This window comes from Panthera leo, chromosome D4 (genome assembly GCF_018350215.1).
Source record: "Panthera leo isolate Ple1 chromosome D4, P.leo_Ple1_pat1.1, whole genome shotgun sequence".
In the NCBI taxonomy this organism is placed as follows: Eukaryota; Metazoa; Chordata; class Mammalia; order Carnivora; family Felidae; genus Panthera; species Panthera leo.
In genome coordinates, this window is record NC_056691.1 from 58,076,006 (window position 1) to 58,098,245 (window position 22,240).

At 38.1% G+C, this 22,240-nt stretch overlaps 1 protein-coding gene and 1 pseudogene across 8 annotated transcripts in view; both read left to right on the forward strand.

Annotated features, from left to right (window-relative positions):
• Positions 1-22,240, forward strand: part of MELK (maternal embryonic leucine zipper kinase) — a 130,165-nt gene that overhangs the window by 16,317 nt on the left and 91,608 nt on the right. For all 8 annotated transcript variants that reach the window (XR_006196037.1, XM_042913774.1, XM_042913775.1 and 5 more), the window contains exons 6-8: positions 1,201-1,269; positions 3,044-3,136; positions 7,700-7,798. Coding sequence is in view for 7 of the 8 variants with exons in the window: in XM_042913774.1 (XP_042769708.1) it covers positions 1,201-1,269; positions 3,044-3,136; positions 7,700-7,798 (261 nt within the window). In the remaining variant the exon portion in view is untranslated. The remainder of the gene's footprint in view (positions 1-1,200; positions 1,270-3,043; positions 3,137-7,699; positions 7,799-22,240) is intronic.
• On the forward strand, positions 367-873 carry LOC122205497 (annotated as a pseudogene).

The window sequence follows — 22,240 nt, forward strand, 5'->3', positions numbered from 1 at the left end:
GCTCTGACTAATATGGATGGTAGTGAACATGGATTTTATGTTACTTGGTATTAGGGCCAGGAATCTAGAATTGGTTGACAAAACATGGCAATGTTACTTTCCTTTTGCCTCTGTTTATACACAGCCCTCCGATTTGAGCTCATTCTTTTGGTTTGGCACACATTGTGTTTGCTTGTAGTTGAATCTCAGGGTACCACAGAGGGGATGGTTTATGCCGAAGTGTCTCAAGGGGAAGCAGAATAGTTCTCGCCATTCCTCCTCTTTCCCTTTCCTTACTTCTTGTCATTTCATTCTTTTTTAGTGATTTTCATTCTGTTGTTCCCAGGCTGCTTGGTATAAACGATCTTAAATCTTATCTATTGGTTTTGCTGCTGCCTGGACTGCATCACACAGAGCCTCCAGCAGCAGGGCCTGCAGGCAGAGAATGTAACTGTGACAGAGGGCTTTAGAAGAGTGGAAAGTGCTTATTTTATGGAAGCAGAGGTCTGCGTTACATTTACTGAATTTGGAAAAGTGTAAAATATTTGTAACTTTGTTAGTGAAAAGCTAGATAGCTCTGTTGTCATCAGCCAGTTCCATTTGCATCATCCTCCAGCTTCTGTTGAATATCTAAGATGGCAGGCCTGTCTTATTGCCAACGTGTGGTGCAAAGCTCAAGACGTCTGTAACCTTATTGGCCAAACCCCAGGAAAACCTTTATTCATCAAAGAAGAAACAATAGAATGGGAAGGCCAAATAGATGATCCCCAGTCATCCAGACTCTCAAGTTCATTAACTGTACAACCAAAAATCAAAAGTGCAGCAATATATGCTGCTTCAGAAGTATTCATAACTGTTGAGGTAAAGGGAAAGAGAGGAAAAAAAAATCTCTGAAATTCCAACCAAAATATATTGTGTTTGTATCTTTTTATTTTTGTACTTTTTATGTTTGCTTTTGTCCTGAATATATATATATATATTGTATAATGTATAAAGTATTTCCCCCCCCAAAAGGTGTCACTCCTTGAATAAAGTCCCACAGAATACTCAAGTTTACTTTCTATTTTTAAAAACTTACTATGGGAAATACTCAGGAAATAAATGTCTTATATGTGGAAAAAAAAATCTTGTTCATTTAGAAACTGTTTTTAGAAATGGCTCAGGTAGGATGTGATATAAGGAAGTCAATATACAGTTATGAAAATATCTTTGTTTCCCCAGGAAAATTTGTTGTTTGATGAATATCATAAATTAAAACTGATTGACTTTGGTCTCTGTGCAAAACCCAAGGTAAGTACAGAAATAAAAATGTATTTATTTCCTTTGTAAATATACCTTTTTAAGGTATTATCTTGCACTGGCTTCCACTTAGCCTTTGTTGAGCGTGGTTGCATCCATTGAGAAGAATGTTAAATTGCATCCCCTTTAGAAGTTCTCTAGATGATTCGAATAGGTAGCCAAGATTGAGAACCACTGCTCTAGGTCCAGGGTTGGCCCTGCTGAAGCCCCCATGGATGTGCTGTGAGAGAATTTGCAGTGCTGAGGTGACATGAGGTCATTACAACATGAATTCTGAATTGATTCTGTGTTTGCAGTTTGAGTATGTTGCCACTAGGTGAAGCTTTTGTTCATTTAGATAGGAGTTTTGGGAATTTAGTGCAAATCTATTCTTTGTTATCCAAATGGTTCTATAACTAATAGTTACGTTTTGAGAGGCAATCCTCTTTCCTTATAAAAGAAGAAGGAAAAAGTCCATATGCACTATTAAATGTATATGGGTATATATTTCCTTAATTTGCACCCCACAGTTTACTGGCGTTCTCCAGCGTACCTTCTCTTTGAGGTGACTTTGAACTTTCCAGCTGCGCTGTCTGCAGAGCTCCTGTGTGACTGCCTATTGGAGGCTTCCTCCTGAGTTCTCTAATGACGGTACTCACAGTCTCTAAAATGAGCTGTCTACACTCATTAGGAATGTTGAAATTGCAGACCTGTCTTAGCCCTTTGTAGTCCCATGATTATTTCCTGCCCCAATCAGAATTAGCTAAATGCAAAGGGAAGCAGATTTTGCCCCTTCGGCTGAATGTCTGATTCTTTCTGATTTTCCTCTCCTTCCCTTGGCTCTTCAGAGATTGTCAGTGGAGCCTTGTGTCTGGGAGCCAAATGCTCTCTGGCATTTTTTTGATCGGCAGTCGTATAAAGATAAAACATACTTTGAGCAGATAAACTGGTTTAAGTCATGTTCTCCACAGGAGGCAGTGGAGAAGGTTTGTGACAGACTCCATTAGCTTTTATTTATGGCTGCCACAGATTCGACCCACACAGACACCATCTGAGAAAGCAGCTTTGGCTGGGAGAGGACTGCCTCTGCTTTCTGCTGAGAAGTTCACTTCTGGGCACGTTGTTGCAGTTGTAAATGAAATTTCGCAGTTTCACAAGTCATTTGCCAGTTGTAGGACTACACAAATGTTGGGTAGTCGTATCATGTTCATTATGTCTTGATGTTTCTGTGCGAGAGCAGAGGATGTCGAGCAGATTCTCATTTTCACAGATCTGGAAGTTCAGGTGTTTTTTATTTGTGTTACGACTGGGTCTAGGAAACAGACTCCTAAGGCACTGTTCTATGTAGCAGATTCCTCTCTTCCCTCTAAGGAAAGAGAAACTTTTCTGTATTTGTAAAGATTTGATATTGGAGATAGAGTCCAGAAAAGAAATAGTCCTTTTTCTTTGAGTACTTGGGAGTGGGCAGACATGGGTGCTTGGATGTTTGTTAAGCTGATTATTTTGTGAATGGATGTCTAGGAGAGTATGAACCTGACTTGATTGAGCTAAGGGGAAGAAGATTTTGTTCATGCCAGGTTGTAGTGGTATTGGAAATCCAGAGAAGAGTAAACTACACGTGTTTGCATGCATATAGCATAGTATGGGGTTGGCTGCACAGAGTCTCTCATTCTTTGAGATAATTCTTCATCTAGTTTCTCTCTGCTTGTGCCAAAGGAATGTTTATCAAGGTTTCAATTTCTTCAGGGCTGTAATTAAGGAGTATTTCATTTTTTCTTGTTGGCAGGGTAACAAGGATTACCATCTTCAGACATGTTGTGGGAGTCTTGCTTATGCAGCCCCTGAATTAATACAAGGCAAATCATACCTGGGATCGGAGGTAATTATTCATTGATTAATTCAGTATGTAATCAATATACATTTATTGGTGACCTGTAGTGAGTCAGTCATTGTGCACTGGGGATATTACAATAAGGTAAGAAATAATCTTGTTAATCAAAGAGTTCAGTTTATTCAGAGAGTAAGACTTAAAGTAACACATGAAATGAATAACTTGCAATAAATATAATAATATATATTATACTTATGAAGCAAAGGTATATTTCTGGTGTCCTTGTTTTGGTTACTTTCGTGTTAAAACAATATGTAGTTTAGACTGGTTAGCCCAGCCAGGTAGAGCACAAGGCCAGAGTTGCAGCCTCAGTTTTCAGAGATGCTTCCTGGTTAGCTCTGAGAAAACTTGGACTTTGTTCATAGCCAGGTAGTTATCTGAGGCCAGCAGTCCTTTGCAGGAGGCCCAGGCTCAGAAGGCCTGGGCACTGCCTGTTTTACTTACCATTAGCTACTGCGAGCCCGTCAGTCCTTTCCGTTCTGTGGAGTACTAATACTGCTAATATTAGTATTATAAGACAAAGTTGAGTTATCAAAAGCTCAGGAAATGCTGGATTGAATAATTTTTTTAGTTCAGGACATCTCTAGATCTTTAATATGTTCTCATCCAATGTGATCCTCTGGGAGGGGAGCATCACAGATAGCAGCTGGCCTTGATTTTACTTGCCTACAGAGTCCATTTTTTATGTGCTGCATCTTTTTTGGAACTAGTGTTATGTTGGAGAAACCTTGACATATGCCCACTTACTTAATTGTAAAAAGAGAAGATGGGAACTGACTTCTTTTGGTGATTTTTGATGTGGATATAATCTCAAACTTATAGAACAGTTGCAAATATGGAATGAGGAACTTCTGTATACATTTAGTCCTATTCACAGTTGTTGGCGTTTTTTTTCATTCTGTTTGCTTTTTCATTCTCTTTCTATGTTTGTATATATGCATACTCTTTTCTTAACCAATTAAGAATAAGTTTTAGACATTATTCCCCTTTATCATTAAATACTATGTATATATTTCCTAAAAGCAAGGGCTTTCTCTTTTATACCTACACTATAGTTATCAAAATCAGGGATTTAACATTGATACAACTTATTTAATTCATAATTCATAGTCACGTGCTGTTAATTGTACCACTAGTGTCCTTAGCTATATTTTCCCTCCAGTCCAGGATTCAGTTCAGGATCACGTATTGCATTTAGTTGCTGTGCTCCTTTGGTCTGCTTTTTCATTTTATTAAAAAAAAATTTTTTTTGAATGTTTATTATTTTTGAAGAAGAGAGAGACAGAGTGTGAGCAGGGGAGGAACAGAGAGAAAGGGAGACACGAAATCCAAAGCATGCTCCAGGCTCCGAGCTGTCAGCACAGAGCCTGACACGGGGCTCAAACTCACAAACCATGAGATCATGACCTGACATGTCCGACCTGACAAGTCAGATGCTTAACTGCCTGAGCCACCCAGGCACCCCATCCTTTGGTCTTCTTTAATCTGGAAGAGTTCCTTATCCTTTATCTTACTTGACCTTGACATTTGTGAGGAATCCACTTATTTTGTAGAAAGTATCTCAATTTGAATTTATCTGATGCTTATGATTAGATTTAGCTTATGCCTTTTTGGCAGAAATACCACAAAGGTGATACTGTGGCCTTCTCAGTGCATCATAGGAAAAGGAACAAACTTTTGCTGAGCATTTATTATAGTCCTGGAATCATGCTAGATCCTTTTATTGTTCAGTTGTGGTATAAATACATATTACATAAAATTTACCATCTTAATTTTCTTTTAACTATCTTAACCATTTTTAAATGTACAGTTCAATAGTGTTAGGCACATTTAGGGGCACCTGGGTGGCTCAGTCGGTTAAGTGCCTGACTTCGGCTCAGGTCATGATCTCATGGTTGGTGAGTTTGAGTGACCCATCAGGCTCTGTGCTGGCAGCTCAGAGCCCAGAATGTGCTTTGGGTTCTGTGTCTTCCTCTCTCTGTCTGCCCCTCCCCTGCTGATGCTCTGTCTCCCTCTCTCTCTCAAAAAAAAAAAAAAAAAAAAAAGAAATAGTGATAGGCACTTTTATATGGTGCAAACAATCTCCAGAGCTCTTTTCATTTTGCAAAATGCAACTCTATACCCATTAAATAATTATTCTATTCTTCCTTCCTCCCACCACTGGCAGCTACCCTTCTATATTCTGTCTATATGAATTTGACTACTCTAGGTACCTTATATCGTGGAGTCCTACAATATTTGTCTTTTAGTGACTGGCTTATTTCACTTCACACAGTATCCTCAAGACTCATACATGTTGTAGCATGTGTCAGAATTGTTTTCCTTTTTTTTTTTTTCAAACATTTGTTTATTTTGGGAGAGAACGTGCGTGTGCACAGGGGAGGGGCAGTGAGAGAGGGAGAGAGAGTCTCAGGCAGGTTCTGTGCTGTCAGTGCAGAGGCTGACATGGGGCTTGAACCCACAAACTGTGAGATCATGACCTGTGCCGAAATCAAGAGTCAGATGCTTAACTGACGGAGCCATCCAGGCGTCCCAATGCTAGATGCTTTTTATAATTTTCATTTAAATGAAATCCAAAAATCCTTTGGAGTGAATACTGTTATTCATTTCATTAAAGTAAGAAGTTGAAGAAACTGAGGCTCAGAAATTGCCTTCACAAGGTCACACACCTGGTAAACAACAGGTCAAGATTTGAACTGAGGGAGGCTTCACTGCATACCTGTACATTCTCTTTCTCTCTCTCTTCTAAATTATATGGTAATTTTTTTTAAGTAGGCTCCACACCCAATGTGGTGCTTAAACCCACGACCCTGAGATCAAGAGTCACATGCTCTACCAACTGAGCCAGCCAGGCACCCCAATAATTTTTAATAGAAGTTTAAAAGCATTTTTAACCGCTTTTATTTTAATTTTTTAAAAGTTTATTTATTTTGAGAGAGAGAAAGAGAAAGAAGGAGGGGCAGAGAGAGAGAGAGAGAGAGAGAGAGACAGACAGACAGAGAATCCCAAGCAGGCTCCATGCTGTCAGCACAGACTCCCCCCTACACTGACTTGATCTCATGGTCTCATGAGATCATGACCTGAGCTGAAACCAAGAGTTGGATGCTTAGCCAGCGGAGCCACCCAGGTGCTCCTTTCCTTATCTTTTTGTTTAACCTCAGATATAACCTCTCTGTTGACCTCTTCTTGTGGCATTTGATGAGGCCATGCTAGCCCAGTATTTCCTGTGCAGCCTTTTTGCTTTGAATTGAACACCCTGGTCAAGGGTGCCATACTATCCAGGCTGAATTTATAGATCAATTATTTGACATCTCTTAGTCATAAATAGTTAATTTCTGACCTCCTGCAACTGGGAAGAAAAAAATGAGGTGTTTGCCTGAAAGTAGATCATTCACTTGGGGGATCTTAATAATTTGATGTGACTTGGTAGACAGGACTAGGCATTAGATTTGGGTTACTTAGTATAGGTATTACTTAGATGTGATGCCGCTTGGGTTATTTTAACTCTTGTTTCTCTCCTCTTCCTACCCCTCCTGCCTTAAAAAAAAAATGCTGCTCTTTTTACCTCTTAAAATTTTCCTAAGGCTCAAGTGATAGTGGGAGCTGTGATTTCTCCTCAGTCAGCAGCCGTGTCATTATTGACTAAGGCCAAATACCACTTGAATTAGTAGTTCGTGCTTAGGACTCACGGGACACATGGATATCTTATACAAAGGTTAAGCTCCTTTCTGGGATTTTGAGATTTGTAGGGGTGTTGGTGCTGGCAGGCTAATTTCTAGCTTCTATATTTGAGAAGTCAATCGTTGAACTTTATTAAGTTTTCTTTACGTAGAGAGGAATTTACAGCACAGCTTAGTTACATTTGTAGGTTATCAGTAGTAAATTTTAAGGCTTGTTTTGACATCCTCATGCATGTTTATATAACCCTCAACAGCACTACAGAATTGTCTTTCAGAATCAGAGACCTGGCCTCATCTCCTTTCTTTTTTTTTTTTTTTTTTTAATTTTTTTTTTTTTAACGTTTATTCACTTTTGAGAGAGAGAGAGAGAGAGAGAGAGACAGAGGGTGAGTAGGGGAGGTTACAGAGAGAGAGAGACACAGAATCTGAAGCAGACTCCAGGCTCTGAGCTGTCAGCACAGAGCCCAACGTGGGGCTTGAACCCATGAATTGCAGATTCATGACCTGAGCCCAATCAGATGCTCAACCAACTGAGCCACCCAGGCGCCCCTCATCTCCTTTCTTATCATACCCAATCCAGCCCAGCCAACTGGGAATTATTTTCTATTGAACATTACAGTCCAACACTGGGAGAGAGTGCACTGAACTAAAAGTCGGGAGACCTACCTGGGTGGCCTGCCATTGACTGGGTGACTTTGAACAAGCCTTCCTTTCTGGGCTTTAGGTTCCTTGTCTGTAGAACGAGCAGGTTGAATTGGATGATCTCTGCACCATTTTTCAGCTCTGTGAAGATTCTGTTAAGTGTACTGTCGCTTAATATGTCTGTAATATGTTCTCAATTTTTAAAAAATTATTTCTTTCTCCCACTCAGGCAGATGTTTGGAGTATGGGCATACTCTTATATGTACTTATGTGTGGCTTTCTACCATTCGATGATGATAATGTCATGGCTTTGTACAAGAAGATTACGGTGAGTGTTACAAGGCATGCATAGAATTTCACTGTAACAGTTCTGTTAACTATTTGCTTCTATTTATAAGGCAAAAACAGGCAGAAGTAATGTATGCTGTTAGAAGTCAAGATGGTGGTTACACTTTGGAGGAGGGGAGTGATTGGAAGAGGGGTATGGAGGGGGATTCTGTTCTTTCTTGATCTGGATGTTGGTTATGTGTGTGTATTCAATTTTTGAAAACTTGCCATGGTGGACCCTCAATACGTATACTGTTCTGTATGTATATTATACTTCTGTAGTAAAATGCTTAACAGAACAAAAACAAATGGGAACACAAACATGGAAGATGATTTTTCTGGTAACAGTTTTTACTTTGTATCCTGAAATGATACCTTAGTAAGTTACTGTGTTAAATCACATTTTTCTGTTGGGTTCTGATAAAATAAGAAACTGCTTCTTTTTGAAGGTAACATTTGGCTTTAAGGTTTAATAAAACCATAGTTAAGAGTGCTGTAGGCTTTGTTAAAATCATATATATCAGAGACAGAAAGATTTGTGGTTGTGGGGCTTGGGGATGGAGTGGCAGTGGGGAGTAACCCTTAATGAATACAGGGTTTATTTTGGGGGTGATGAGAACATCCTGGAATTATATGGTGGTAATGATTGCACAACTTTATGAATATAAAAACTAAAAATCACTGAATTGTACACTTTTAAAGGGTGAATTTTATGTTTGTGACTTAAATTCAATGTAAAAAACCTCTCAAAACCATATATACCAAGGAAACAGTAAAATTCATTTTAAAGATTTAACATTCAAAGCAAGCTAACACAAGAAGATATGTAAAGAGGAAGAAAGAACACCATTTTGTATCCCTGGCAAACCAGGATCAGACCAACAGGGCAACTTCCCTGTGTGTGACTTGAATTCAGTTCTGTTGAACAAATATTTCCTGAAGGTCTTCTTTGTATAAGATACTGGAAGGCATGAACAAGAATCTGTGAAACTTGTTCATTGTCCACCAGGGCCTGATTTCTTGTTGGAGACAGATACAAGGTTATCTAAAAAGGACAAAGGGTCAGGGATGCCATATTATTACAGAGATATAAATGAATGAGATACAGGAATGGGTGAGGGGTTTGGGAGAACATGTTAGAGGAAGTGAGGTTTGAGCAAGGCTTTCATAAGGGGTAGAAGTGCTTCAGAAAGGGATGTGGGAGAGAGCATGTTTGGTAGAGTAGACAGTATGAGCAAAGACAGAGGATAGGAGAAGCATGGGGGAAGATGGTCGGATATTTTATGTGGCTGGACCACTGGGTCTCTAGCACCCTTTAGGTAGGGAGACTACCTAAATCAACTCACATTTTGGGGACACAGTACACTGAATTGAAAGTGGTAATCCCAGTTGGCTCATTGCTTGCCCTATAGAACAAATTTAAAGGCACTGAGTTCAATATTCAATTTTTAAATTTACTTAATAGTTATTTCCTATATCCCCTTCTCCCAGAAAAACCTTTAAAATCTATGCCAAAATTAGAAATGGAATTGTAGTAGTTTCAACTCCTTGAAGGCTAGGAGTTCTAATTCTGCAGAGTCAAATGGAAGTTAGGTCGACATAGCTGTTACCACTGCTTTGGGGAACTGTGTGCATATGCTTCTTCTTGGGAAGGAGAGATGGATGAGGCAGGAGGCTGGAGGCCAGCTTCCTGGGGCTGGGTGGGGTAGCCAAGACAGCCTGTATTTCCTCCCATCCCCTCTCAAGAAGCCCCCGCTAAGCTTCGCAGGGTAGCAGTTGTTGCTTTGGCTGAACTCGCTCACTGTGGCCACAGTTCTGACTACAGAGAGCCACACCCTACTGTGTCAACAGCAGGATACGGGAGAGAGTAGTGTTAGGATCGCTTCGTAGCCTCAGCTTGCTTTAACAGAAGTAGAGTGGGAAGGAGGCTGGTCTTTGGGCAGTTCAGCAACAATTTTCCAGTTACGCTTTTTTAAAAATATTAGGTTGGCCTCTTCAATTATTCACTCTTTTTGCTACTCTTTTCTGTAAAGCAGAGCTATGTTTCTCGCTCTGAAAATAATTTTAGTATTATAAGCTACTAGTATATTTTACTACACTCTTTTTTTGGGCATTCCATGACAGAGAAATAAACTGACAGACAAATTTCTCCAAAGATGAACTGGAATTGGATCTGTTAGGTGGTGTAGCATGAAATCTTACACCTTTTAGAATTCTAGAAAGTGTGGGGACACATAATCATAGAATTGCACTGTTGGAAAGGATCTTATAAATCATGTTTTCTCACCTCTGCTTTTTGTTTCATATTTAAATCTTGACTAAAACATCTGCCTTAGCTTTGTCCATGTAATTTCTCTCAGGGTGGGGGAAGCCTTAGATACTGGATGTAGAACGGTGGTTCACAACACTGGCTGCACATTAGCCTCACTTGGCTGCTTTAAAATATATTGGGTCCAGCCCCCAGAGCAATGAAATCAGAATCTCATTGGTATTACTAAAATCCAGGATCTCTGCTTTCTGTCTGTGGCCAGAATTTGGCAAGTTACTTTGCCTTTCTGAACCTTAGTTTCTTCCCCTATAAAATGGGTAGAATGATAGTTTTTACGGTATAGGGTGGTTAGGGTTAAATGAGTTAAGCCATGCACAGTATTTAGAGTAGTGCTAAGTAAATGTTAGCTAGTATTATTAACATACCTGTCTAAATTTGGTTTGCCAGTATTTTGTCCAGGACTTAAAATTTGTTCAGAGATTAAGATGTACTTTTCTTTCTCAAACTGTTTTATTTGTTTGTTTTTGTTTTCAATGTTTTATTAGCCACATAAAGTTAATTGAAGGGTTTTCTCCCATTTACTGGTTTTTTTGTTTTTTGTTTTTTTTTTTTTTTGGCGGGGGGGGCGGAGTTTAAAATTAGTACTTTTAGTTCCTTTGGTGTCTTATGGAATGTGCTTGTAAGTCCATCTCCACCAGGGTCTTCTTTATGGGAAGCTTTTGAAGTAGCGTGTAAGTCTGATCAGAAACTTTCCAGTGGCTGCTTTTTCATCTCACTCCAAGTATAAGCCACAGGTTGCGCTGTAGGCTGTAGGCTTCAACCCTTGTGAACTGGCCTCCTATTAACCTCAGTGCCCTCATCACCTACTATTCCCCTCCTCACTTGCTCCGTGTACCTGTACTCCTTGTTTCTTTTCTTTCCTCAGTGGTTACTTGAATGCGCCAAGCATGCACCTGCCTCAGGGCATTTGCACTTGCTCTTTCTTTCACCTGAAATCGTTTTGTCCCATATGGTTGCTTTGTGCTCTCCTTTCCTTCAGATCTCTATTTGAATGTTCTTTAATTAGAAAGGCAACCCTACACTGTATATTAACTAACTTGAATTCAAATAAATAGATTTAAAAAAATAGAAAGGCAACCATTCATGTGTGTTTGTTTGTACTTTTGTTTATTTATTTTTTTTATTCATTCATTCAGTGTTCTTTCAACTTTTGAAACAATTAAATATTTATTGAAAACCTAATCTGTGCAGGCATTTTCTAGATACTTGGAATATATCACTGAGTAAAACAGATGGAAGATCCCTGCCTTCATGGAGTTTATATTCTGGTGGTAGGGATATAGAAAAAAACAATAAACACACTAAATAAGTAAATTATATTAAAAGATGCTACTTGCTTTGGGAAAAAGAAAAAAAATTGAGCAGGGTAAAGAGTAATCAGAACAGATTCGGGAGGTATGGAGGAAAAGGGGGGCAAGTTGCATTATTAAATATTAAGTAAGGTGGTCAGAATAATCCTCACAGAGGTGAGATTTGAGCAAGACTTGAAGGAGATGAGAGTGTTAGTCAGTGGATATCAAGGAGGAGAATGTTTCAGGCAGAGGAATTGGCAAAGACCACTAGCTAGAAGCACCTACTGTAGTCCAGGGAGGTCAAGAGCGCTGGTGTGATGGACTGAGAAATCAGGAGAGTCGTAGGAAATGAAGTCTCAAGAAATAGGATATCCAATTGTCATTGGGCTTCATAGCATGTCATAAGGACTTTGGCTTTTTCTCTAAGTGAAACAGGGAGCCATTGGAGGAATTTGAGCAGAAGGGTGATGTCTGGTTTAGGTTTTAATAGGATCATACTGGCTACTGTAGGAAGCAAAAGAGAACTAGGGAGACCAGTTAGGGTATTGTAGTAATATCCTACAGATAAGAGATGGTGGTGAGAATGGTTGGATTCTGGGTTTCTTTTATATTAAAAAAATGTATTTAATTTAAAATGTAATTAAAAATTTTTTTTTAAAGTTTATTTACTTTGAGAGAGAGAGAGAGAGAGAGAGAGAGAGAGAGAGAGAGAGAGAATCCCAAATGGGCTCCATGCTCAGCACGGAGCCCAACATGGGACTCAATCCCACAACTGCAAGATCATGACCCTGGGCCAAAATTAAGCACTGAACCACCAAAAAATTATTTTCGCTTTTATTTTTTTAAATGTATTTATTTTTTAAAATTTATTTATTTTTGAGAGAGAGCATAAGCAGGGGAAGGGCAGAGAAAGATGGAGACACAGAATCCGAAGCAGGCTCCAGGCTCCGAGCTGTCAGCACAGAGCCTGATGCAGGGCTCAAACCCATGAAACCGTGAGATCATGACCTGAGCCAGAGTCAGATGCCCAACCAACTAAGCCACCCAGGAGCCCCCCCAAAATTATATTTATTTATGTATGTATGTATGTATGTATTTTTAATGTTTATTTTTGAGAGAGTGAGACAGAGCATGAGCAGGGGAGGGGCAGAGAGAGAGGGAGACACAGAATCAGAAGCAGGCTCCAGGCTCTGAGCTGTCAGCCCAGAGCCCGATGTGGGGCTCGAACCACAAACCATGAGATCGTGACCTGAGCCGAAGTCAGACGCTCAACCAACTGAGCCACCCAGGTGCCCCAAAAATCATTTTTAAATTAACAGAGTAAAATTTACTTTTTGTGTATGTGTACAGGTCTACAAATTTTAACATGTATCTAGACTCGTTTAACCACCACCACAGTCATGACACATGTTTAGACTAGTCCATAGTCTTTTGAAGGTATAGGTAACATGATTTGCTGATAGATAGGATGGGAGAAATAACCTCAGCGATTAGAAAGTTGGAGCTTCCATGTACTGAGATGGGGAAGACTCTTGGTAGAGCAGGTACAATCAAGAGCTCAGTTTTGGACACAAAAAAATGTGCCCAATTTGTCTAATTTCTCGAAGTTATTGGTATAAAGTTATTTACCTGTGACAGAGTATCAGAATTTTATGTACTTTTTCTGCTTATACTCATATAAGGAATTATGTATTTTATCTCTTTATGCTATTCCCTTTCCAGTTTTTTCCCACAGATGGGAGCATACAACAAACACTGCTCTGCATCTTGTTTTCCTCCCTTCACAGTGGGTCTTGGAAATCATACCCCTTCAGAACAGCTCAGAATAGAATCGAGGTATATACATGTACCTTAATTTTTTTAACCAGTCCTAGGTTAATGGACATTTAAGTAATTTCCAAGTAGTCATTTTTTGTACGTTGTGGATAGATCTGTAAGAAAATTCCCTGAAGAGTTTCTGGGTTAAAGGGTATGTGAATTAGTAATTTTGATAGATATTTCTAAATTGCTTCCTGATGAAGTTCTATCAGTTTTAACAATAGCATGAAAATGCATGTTTCTCTATATCCACATCAATAAAGTGTACCTTTTTTTTTTTTAAAGTTTCTTTATTTTGAGAGAGAGCAAGAGTGAGTGCATGCACAAGTGGGGGAGGGGCAGAGAGAGAGGGAGAGAGAATACCAAGTAGGCTCTGTGCTGTCAGCTCAGAACCCATCATGGGGCTCAGTCTCACAACTGTGATATCATCACCTGAGCCAAAATCAAGAGTTGGATGCTTAATCAACTGAGCCACCCAGGTGTCACTGAGGCTAATTTTTAACAATAATGTGCATAAGTCTGTATTTCAAATAGTCTTGGTAATTTCAGGGTTTGAGACAACTTGTTGGATTTGTTTAGGTCTTTTTTTTTTTTTACTTTGTGTTTTGGCTGGTGGGCTCACACTAACCAATCAGGTGTTAACTCTGGTATTATTCACTTGTGCTTATATTCCTAGTCTTTAATCTGTGGGTTTTGTTTTGTTTTTTTTTTTTTACAAGAATCTTTATAAGCCATTTGGCTGTTTTGTGAGGATTTAGTTTAAATTAAGTACTATGATCTGTAATTAATTTAACTGGGCTCAGGTAAAGCACAGTACTTTGCAGTATATGGAGAATGGTGCAAGATGGAGCCACTCTCTGTCTGATGTCACTCTCAGTCAAGGAAGAATTACCATATATTATAGGTTATATAGGACTAGTGAAGGTGCCAGTGCCAAATGATATAGCAAATATTAATAAAGAGTAATTTTTGTTTTTAGATAGAATATGAATATAAATAGAAGTCCTAATACACTCTTCCCACATCTTACTGTATCTTTTTTGTATGTAAATTTTTAAATTTTCATTGCTTACAAATAGTATTTTGTCTTGACTTTTTTCCATACCATTATTTATTTAGTTATTTTTATTGAATTGTAATTGATGTACAATATTATTAGTTTCAGGTGTACAACATCATGATTTGACCTTTGTATACATTGCAAAGTGATCACATCAATAATTCTAGTTATCATCCATGACATACAAGTTAATACAATATTATTGCCTGTATTGCCCATTTTGTACATTACATGTACTTATATTACATGTACATTACATGACTTATTTTAAAACTGGGAGTTTGTCCTTCTTGATCTCCTTCACCCATTTTGCACTCTCCCTCAAGCAGCTCTCCCCTCAGGCAACCATCCATCTATTCACTGTATCGATGAGTTGGGGTTTTGTTTTGTTCTGTTTGTTTTGTTTTTTAGATTTAAGTAAAATCATACAATGTCTTTCTCTGACTCATTTCATTTAATGTAAAAACCTCAAGGTCAATGCTGTCACAAACGGCCAGATTTTATGCTTTTTTATTGCTGAGTAGTATTCCATTGCATGTGCATGCATGTTTGTGCATGCATGTGCACGCACACACACACACACACACACACACACACACACACACACACTCTTTACTCATCTGTTGATGGACACTTAGGTTGTTTCCATATCCCTGCTATTTGCTAATTGCAAATAATGCTGCAGTGAACATAGGGGTACATATAGCTTTTCCAATTAGTTTTGTTTTTGTTTTCTTTGGGTAGACACCCAGAAGGGGAATTATTGGATCATGCAGTAGTTGTTTTTCATGTTTTGAGGAGCCTCCATATTGTTTTCTATGGTGGTTGCACCAGTTTATATTCCCACCAATGCTGCACTTTTTTCTACATCCTTACCAAAATTTGTAATTTCTTGCCTTTTAGGTAATAGCTATTTTGACAGATGTAAGGTGATATTTCATTATGGTGCATGTGCACTTGAGACAGATGTGTATTTTGCTGTTGTCGGATAGAATGTTCTATATATGTCTGTTAGGTATATTCAAATGTACCTAACAACAAATGTCTGTTGTTCAGATCTACAGTTTCCTTATTGAATATCTGTCTTTATGATCCACCCAGTGATGAGATTTGGGGTATTAAAATCCACTACTATTGTATTTCTGTCCATTTATCCCTTCATGTCTGTTAGTATTTGCTTTATATATTTAGGTGCTTCTGTTTTAGATGCACAAATAGTTCAATTGTTATATCCTTTTGTTGGGATTGACCTCTTTACGTAGTGTATCTTCTTACATTCCTTCTGGGGTGCACATGCCCCACCTTTGAAGACCACCATTCAGGGAGAATGGATGGTTGACTCTATATATTCTTTTTTTTTTTTTTTTTTTTTTTAAGTTTAAGAGAGGGGGGAGGGGCAGAGAGACAGGGAGAGACAGAAAATCCTAAGCAGGTTCTGCACTGTCCATGCGGAGCCTGATGTGGGGCTTGAACTCACGAACCATGAGATCATGACCTGAGCTGAAATCAAGAGTTGGATGCTTAATCGACTAAGCCACCCAGGCACCCCGACCCTGTATATTCTTTAGTAGACCCTCAATTAATGTAATCCCTCTCAGCCAAGTTATTGAGTGTGTCAGTAAATTAGGGATTATCGTCCCTGGAAATTTCCTGAAGTTATGGCTATGCTAAGGGCAAAAGTGACTGTCAGTATAACCAGGGCTAGGATTGACATTCTTTTGTGAACATGGAGTCTTCTAAGGATACTTGGATTCATGATAATGACTGTTTGGGAATTTCAGTAAGACATTATGCCATAAAGGATCACTACAATGATTTTATCCAGGAAAAGGTTTGAATTCTCACCTTGGCTGTACAAAGTCTTAATAAAGATATCTGACTTTGAAAAGTCTAATTTCTATATACTCCGTAGATAATACACCTAGTAAAACAAAATGAGGTACTGTATGGATTTACCAACTATAAACTTTAATTTTAGAATAATTATATCTCTTCTTTATAGTGATGAGTATACAGGCTGTAATCTTTGATTTGCAATGTTAAAACGATGTAATCCACATGTAAGGACATTACTTGGCAGGAGGGCATGCATTCAGCTCTTCCAAGTAATATCCAGCCATTAGGGGCAAGTTAAACAGAAGAGGTAGGTGGGCCAAGGATTGAGGGGGGGATATATTGTTGTCTTATCCTATTGGAAAATACTGGTTGATCTGTCAGGAAATTTTTCCTGCGGACCCTGACTCAAGTAAGTAGCATGATGCAAAATCCTTACAGATATGTGAATAGCTGGGAATCTGTGTTGCAGCTTAACTTACTCCTTTCTAGGGGGCTAAAGGCAAGGAAAGGTTGGTTGAAACTTCAATCAGTCTTCTTGGCCAGGTGATATAAAGTAGAGGATGGCAAACTATGCTACAAGCCAAGTCTGGCCCACCACCTGTTTGTTTAAATAAAATTTTTATTGGAACATAGCCATACCTGTTTGTTTATGTCATCTGTGGCTGCTTTTGCACAACAGTGGTGGAGTTGAGTAGCTGTGACAGAGATTGTATGGCTCACAAAACCAAAAATATTTACTATCTGTCCCTTTTCAGAAAAAGTTGGCTGACTCCTGGCTTAGTTGTAGTGACCTGTAGCAGAATGATCTTTCCCAGAGCCTGCCTGGTCTTTTCCTAGAAAATTGGTCTGAAATGCCCAGGCTTGTAGCTTATCAAGAGCTGACATTTAGTTATTTTTTTTTATAGTGAGACATTTAGTTAATTGTTTTTATAGTGAAAAACAAAGCATCTATGGTAAAATGCTAAAACAGTACTAAGAAGTATATAGTTAAACCCCAAAACATTCTGCTCACCTAGCCCTCTGTTTTCTTCCACAGAGACAACTAGTTAGAAATTTCTTCTATACGTTTATAAGAATTATTTGTACTTATGCAAATCTTTATATATCTGTATATATCCTTTGGGATTATATAATCTGCACAGTGTATGGATCTTGCCCCCTCCTCCTCTTTAATTTTAATACTTTACTTTGAAGATTGTTTCATATTGGTACTTAGCAGCATGTGTAGGTTTTCATTGTTTGTTTAATGGCTGCATAGTATTTATTGTGAAATTTCCTTTATTCTAAGTTTGTGGACGTCATTTAAAAAGTTTTTTAATTACACAAGTAGTGTGTGAAAACATTCTCCGTATAAAGAACTAAAACATCACTGGTAACTGAAGTTCTCTTGGCCTCTCACATAGGTAATTACAGTTAACACTTTGGTTCTTCCAGATGTTTTATTTCTATTTGTAGTCATTTATATTTTTTTCTTAACGTAAATTGTATCATACTGATATTATTTTATATCTGTCTTTCTTTACTCAATATCGTATGTGCCATTGTACATATAATATGAACTCATTTTTACAAATAGTTTAACCATTTTCTTGTTGAACATTTTAGGTTATTTTCTAATTTTTTCACTAATATAAGTGATGCTCAGTGAGCATCCTTGTGCATATCTTCTTGCATATACGTACTGAGTAGTAGAATTGCTGGATCCTAGGGTATGACATTTGAAAACTTAACCGATATTGTCAAATTGTGCTCCAGCCTTTTTTTCCCCACATTACACTTCCACCAGCAGTGGTTGAGAGTAGCTGTTTCCCCATGCTGTCTTTAACATTATTATTTATAAAAATTTTGGATATTTATAAAACTTTTGGATCTTGGTCAGTTGAATGGGTGAAAATGGCATTTGATTTTTTAAAATTTATGCCATCTGATGTTTTATTCATGGCTTTAGTAATTAGAGTTTGAACAGAGTTCCCATATATTCCTCACCCAGTTTTCCTATTATTAACATCTTACATTACTATGGTACTTTGTTACAACTAAGGAACCAATGGTGGAATATGACTATTCACTAAACTGTTTACATTATTTCTGTTTCACTAGTTTTTCCCTATGTCCTTTTTCTGTTCTAGGATTCTTTCAGAATATCATATATTTAGTTATCATATCTTCTTAGCCCTCTCTGATCTGTGATAGTTTCTAGGGATCTTTTATTTTTAAATAAATAATGACTTATTTATTTTAAAACAAGTAATTTGTTGTCCTAAGACTTCTTACTCAATAGTCTATCACTTTCCTATTGATTTGAAAGGATAGTTTTATTATATATTGAATTTCTACATTTACTATTTTTCATGGTTTTTAATTTTCTGTCTATTTTTGTCTGATACATAAATTATTTTAGTTGCTGTATCTTTATAATACCATTTCTTTAATGTCTCGTAGAATTAGCCTTTCCTTATTCTATTTTTCCTTGGTGTATTGTTTGTGCCACTTTGCATGTTTCTTAAATATCTCTAATCCAAATTGTCGATTAAAAACCTGAATAGAATAAGTGTTTTGAGAATTGGGTTTTGGTCTGTATAAGGTACACTTAACCTAGGTTTTGTGGTCTTATCCACAACGATAAACTGACTATTAATGCCTTACTGAAATTGAACTTTATCATGATGTTCCTCATGTACCAACTTAACTCTAAACTTGGCTTTTTTTTTTTAAACCTGTCTGGACCTAAGTGTCCATACTGTTTATTTGCCTTTGCTTGCTGCTCTTTCAAGTTCACATTTATGTGGCAGCCGTGGCATCGGTACCCTTGATTATTAATATATTATTTCACTGCTACAAGGTGAATGTATCAACACGTAATAATCTTCAGTGTTCTTTACATTTATTTATTTGTTTGTTTATTTTAATCCTTTGGGAGGGTAATTTGATATTTTTGGTAAATCAAATATTTCTTCTGTGGAATAAATATGGTATAAAATGTCTAATTCTTGTTCCGTAGAGATTTAACCTTCCTAATTAATATTATTTACTAATGCTGTATATTCTTTGTTTCCCCTACTCTGAATTTCATCTTTTAGTTTTTCATGTATTTGCAAGTTGAAAATTGATTCAAATTAGGACTTTTATGCATTATTGTGGAATTTAATTTCACACATTATAGATTTTGAAATTTATTGTAATCTTGGCTCAGAACTATTGTTCCGAGGCGCGGTGTAATACAGTCTGCTGGTTGAATCTAATTAAGGTGTCGTATCACTCGCATGCAGTATGTATCTTTGTCTAGAATGTTCTAAAATTCCTCAGTTGGGAATAACACTTCCTTCGGTTCTTGGTCGATAGAAAACCCCAGCAATATTTGATATACTATATGTAACTATTTAAGAAGCAGACTTTGTTTATCTTTTGCATTTTTTGATTATTTTAACCAAAATGCTCAGTTGCAGTTTCTAGCATGATTACCGACAGATTGGGCATTAATCTTATTAATGTCACCTATATTCATTTACCATCACTGTGTTCAAAGACAAGCATGACCATACTCCAGTTTGGGGTACACAAATATTATAGAAGTATAAATAATTTAGTAAATGAAAGTTGAATAGCTTGCAAGTAAAATTGCTTTCTAACAAGTATAATTTATAATTTTAAAGAAAATGAGCACATTATCTTTTTATGAGATTATATTTTACAATTATTGAGTTGACTATATACTGTAATTATGTGTTGGAGAGATGGCCTGCTTTCTTACAACCATGTGAAAACGAGCAATTTCAAGCTGTCTAGAATTCCCAGGATTATCTTGCTTGGCCCACAGGGTTTTTTCCCCCCTCTTTCTTGGTTTCTGTCTCTGTTACCCATTTCTTGCTCTCATTTGCAAGGTAATCGTCCCTTAAATAAACAGGAATTCTCTAAAGACTGAGCAGAAACCAGGGTTAAGTTGCACAGCCCTGGCCGACAGGCCTTTTGTGGACATGTTCTTCTCCAGCAGAATTGCTTGTCTCGAGGTCTTTTCTATTTGCTCTTTGCGTATGCTTCCAATATTTAAATAAGGAGCCTTTTCTCCCTGTTTACGTCTAGGCTTCCTTAGACTTTCCAGCACAGTACAATAGAATAAGTATTGTATGTCTCTCCTAGTCCCATCTCCACCCCTTTTTACAGTGTTTTCAACTTAGGCACTATTGACATTTTGGACTACATGATTCTTTGCTGTGGGGGCTGTCGTATGCATTGCAAGAAGTTTAGCAGTGTCCCTGCCCTTTACTCACTAGATGCCAGTAGTAACTCCCAAGTCATGACAGTAAGAAATGTCTCCAGTTGCTAAGAGAGTAGATCTTAAAAGTTTTCATCATAAGAAAAACACTAAGCAAACAAAACTAGTAACTATGTGTGGTGATGGGTATGAACTAAACTTATTGTGGTAATCATTTCATAATATATACATATATCAAATCATTATGTGGCACACATAAAAAAGTCTCCACACAGTGCTAGATGTCTCCTAGCAGTGGGGAACAAAATCGCACCAGCTGAGAACCAGTGCCTTATGATATTGAACAAATGCTTGAATTCCCTGGCTGAGACTTAGATTCTTCATCTGTGTTATGTGGTTAATAATCCTTGCTTACTGCACAGGTTAAAATACAATAAAAATGTATTTTAAAGTATCATGTACAAATAAGAGGTTGGGTTAGGCCTGGCAGCAGAACTCGGCTCTGAATTCCGTTTCTGTCATATCCCAGTGCAGAGAATGAAGCTAAGAATGTCAGGTCTTGGTGATGGGTCACAGGCCTCATGACTTCCAGTAGATGGTACTCTGCAGAGCTCTTCTGTCCAAACAGGGAAAGTGGGTGGGTACACTTCAGGAAGTTAAAAGGAGCAGTGCTTGACTAGATGATGTATGTGTTCCTTCCCAGGCTGTCTGGTGGCAGCTGCAGTGGGGCAGGGCTCCATTGGGAGGACATGTGGCATTCCTCAGAATGACTCTAGCCTTTTCCACGATACTGAGTATTTAGCACTCTGGCGTGCATGGTTTTTGGCCAGCCTACCCATCTCTGGTCCATTACTATTTTGGGCATCCCTATCTCCTTCCTATGTATTTCAGGTTCAACATTTATTGTGTCTAATGTGCAAGGCATTGTGTTGAGTGCTTTCACATATTCTCTTTTACTCCTTTTATAATCCTATAGGTGGAATTACTTGTTTCACAGGTAGTAACAACAGTAGTGGTAATACTAGTATTAGTAATAGAGGCAGCAGTAGTAGAAACTAACATACATGGAGTTCTTACTGTATGCCTGGCACTGTGCTCAGTGCTTTTCTGTATTAAAGCACTGAATCCTAGCAACATTTTTTTGTGTGGGCACTATTATTTTGCTTCTTTTTACAGGTGTGGAAACCAAGGCACAGTGAAATTCAAAGGCTCATCCACACGGCTAGTAAGAGGTAGATTTTGGATTCGAATCTAGGCAAATTGTCTCCAGAGCCTATTTTCTTAGGAAACAATGTCAGAGAGATTAAGTAACTTGTACAAGTTCATGGAACTACTATGAAGTAGGCTGGGATTCACATGATGACTCCGGTCCATCGCCGTTTCCAGCGTGCCAAGCACCACACTTATCATTCACCTGTTCTTGCCTCTTTCTGGGTAGGATAGCTTCTCTGGTGCTAACTTATAGCACAATAAGAGGATCTATTAGAAGTTAGGTCATGAATTCAAGATGGGATGATAAAAGGGGTGATAACAAGAGGCAGAGAGGAACTTGGAATCAGCCTGGTGGAGCTTTTCTTATTCAGTACTTTGGTCTGGAAGGTACTTTCTGAGTTTAAAGTCATAACATTTCTTTTATTTTGATAGATCTGGTGATGGGCCTATTATCTGTGTTGGAGCAGACCAGAAACGGCCAGAACCTAGAACCAGACTTATCCCCGGGGTGGGCAGGTGCTGGTGGGAGAGAAGTATGTGAGGAGTTAAACCCTTATAGATGGTGTATTAGTTTCCTAGGGTTGTTGTAACAAAGCACTGCAAGGTAGTGCCTTAAAGTAACAAAAATTTATTCTCTCACAGTTCTGGAGGCTAGAAGTCCAAATCAAGGTGTCGATAGGGCC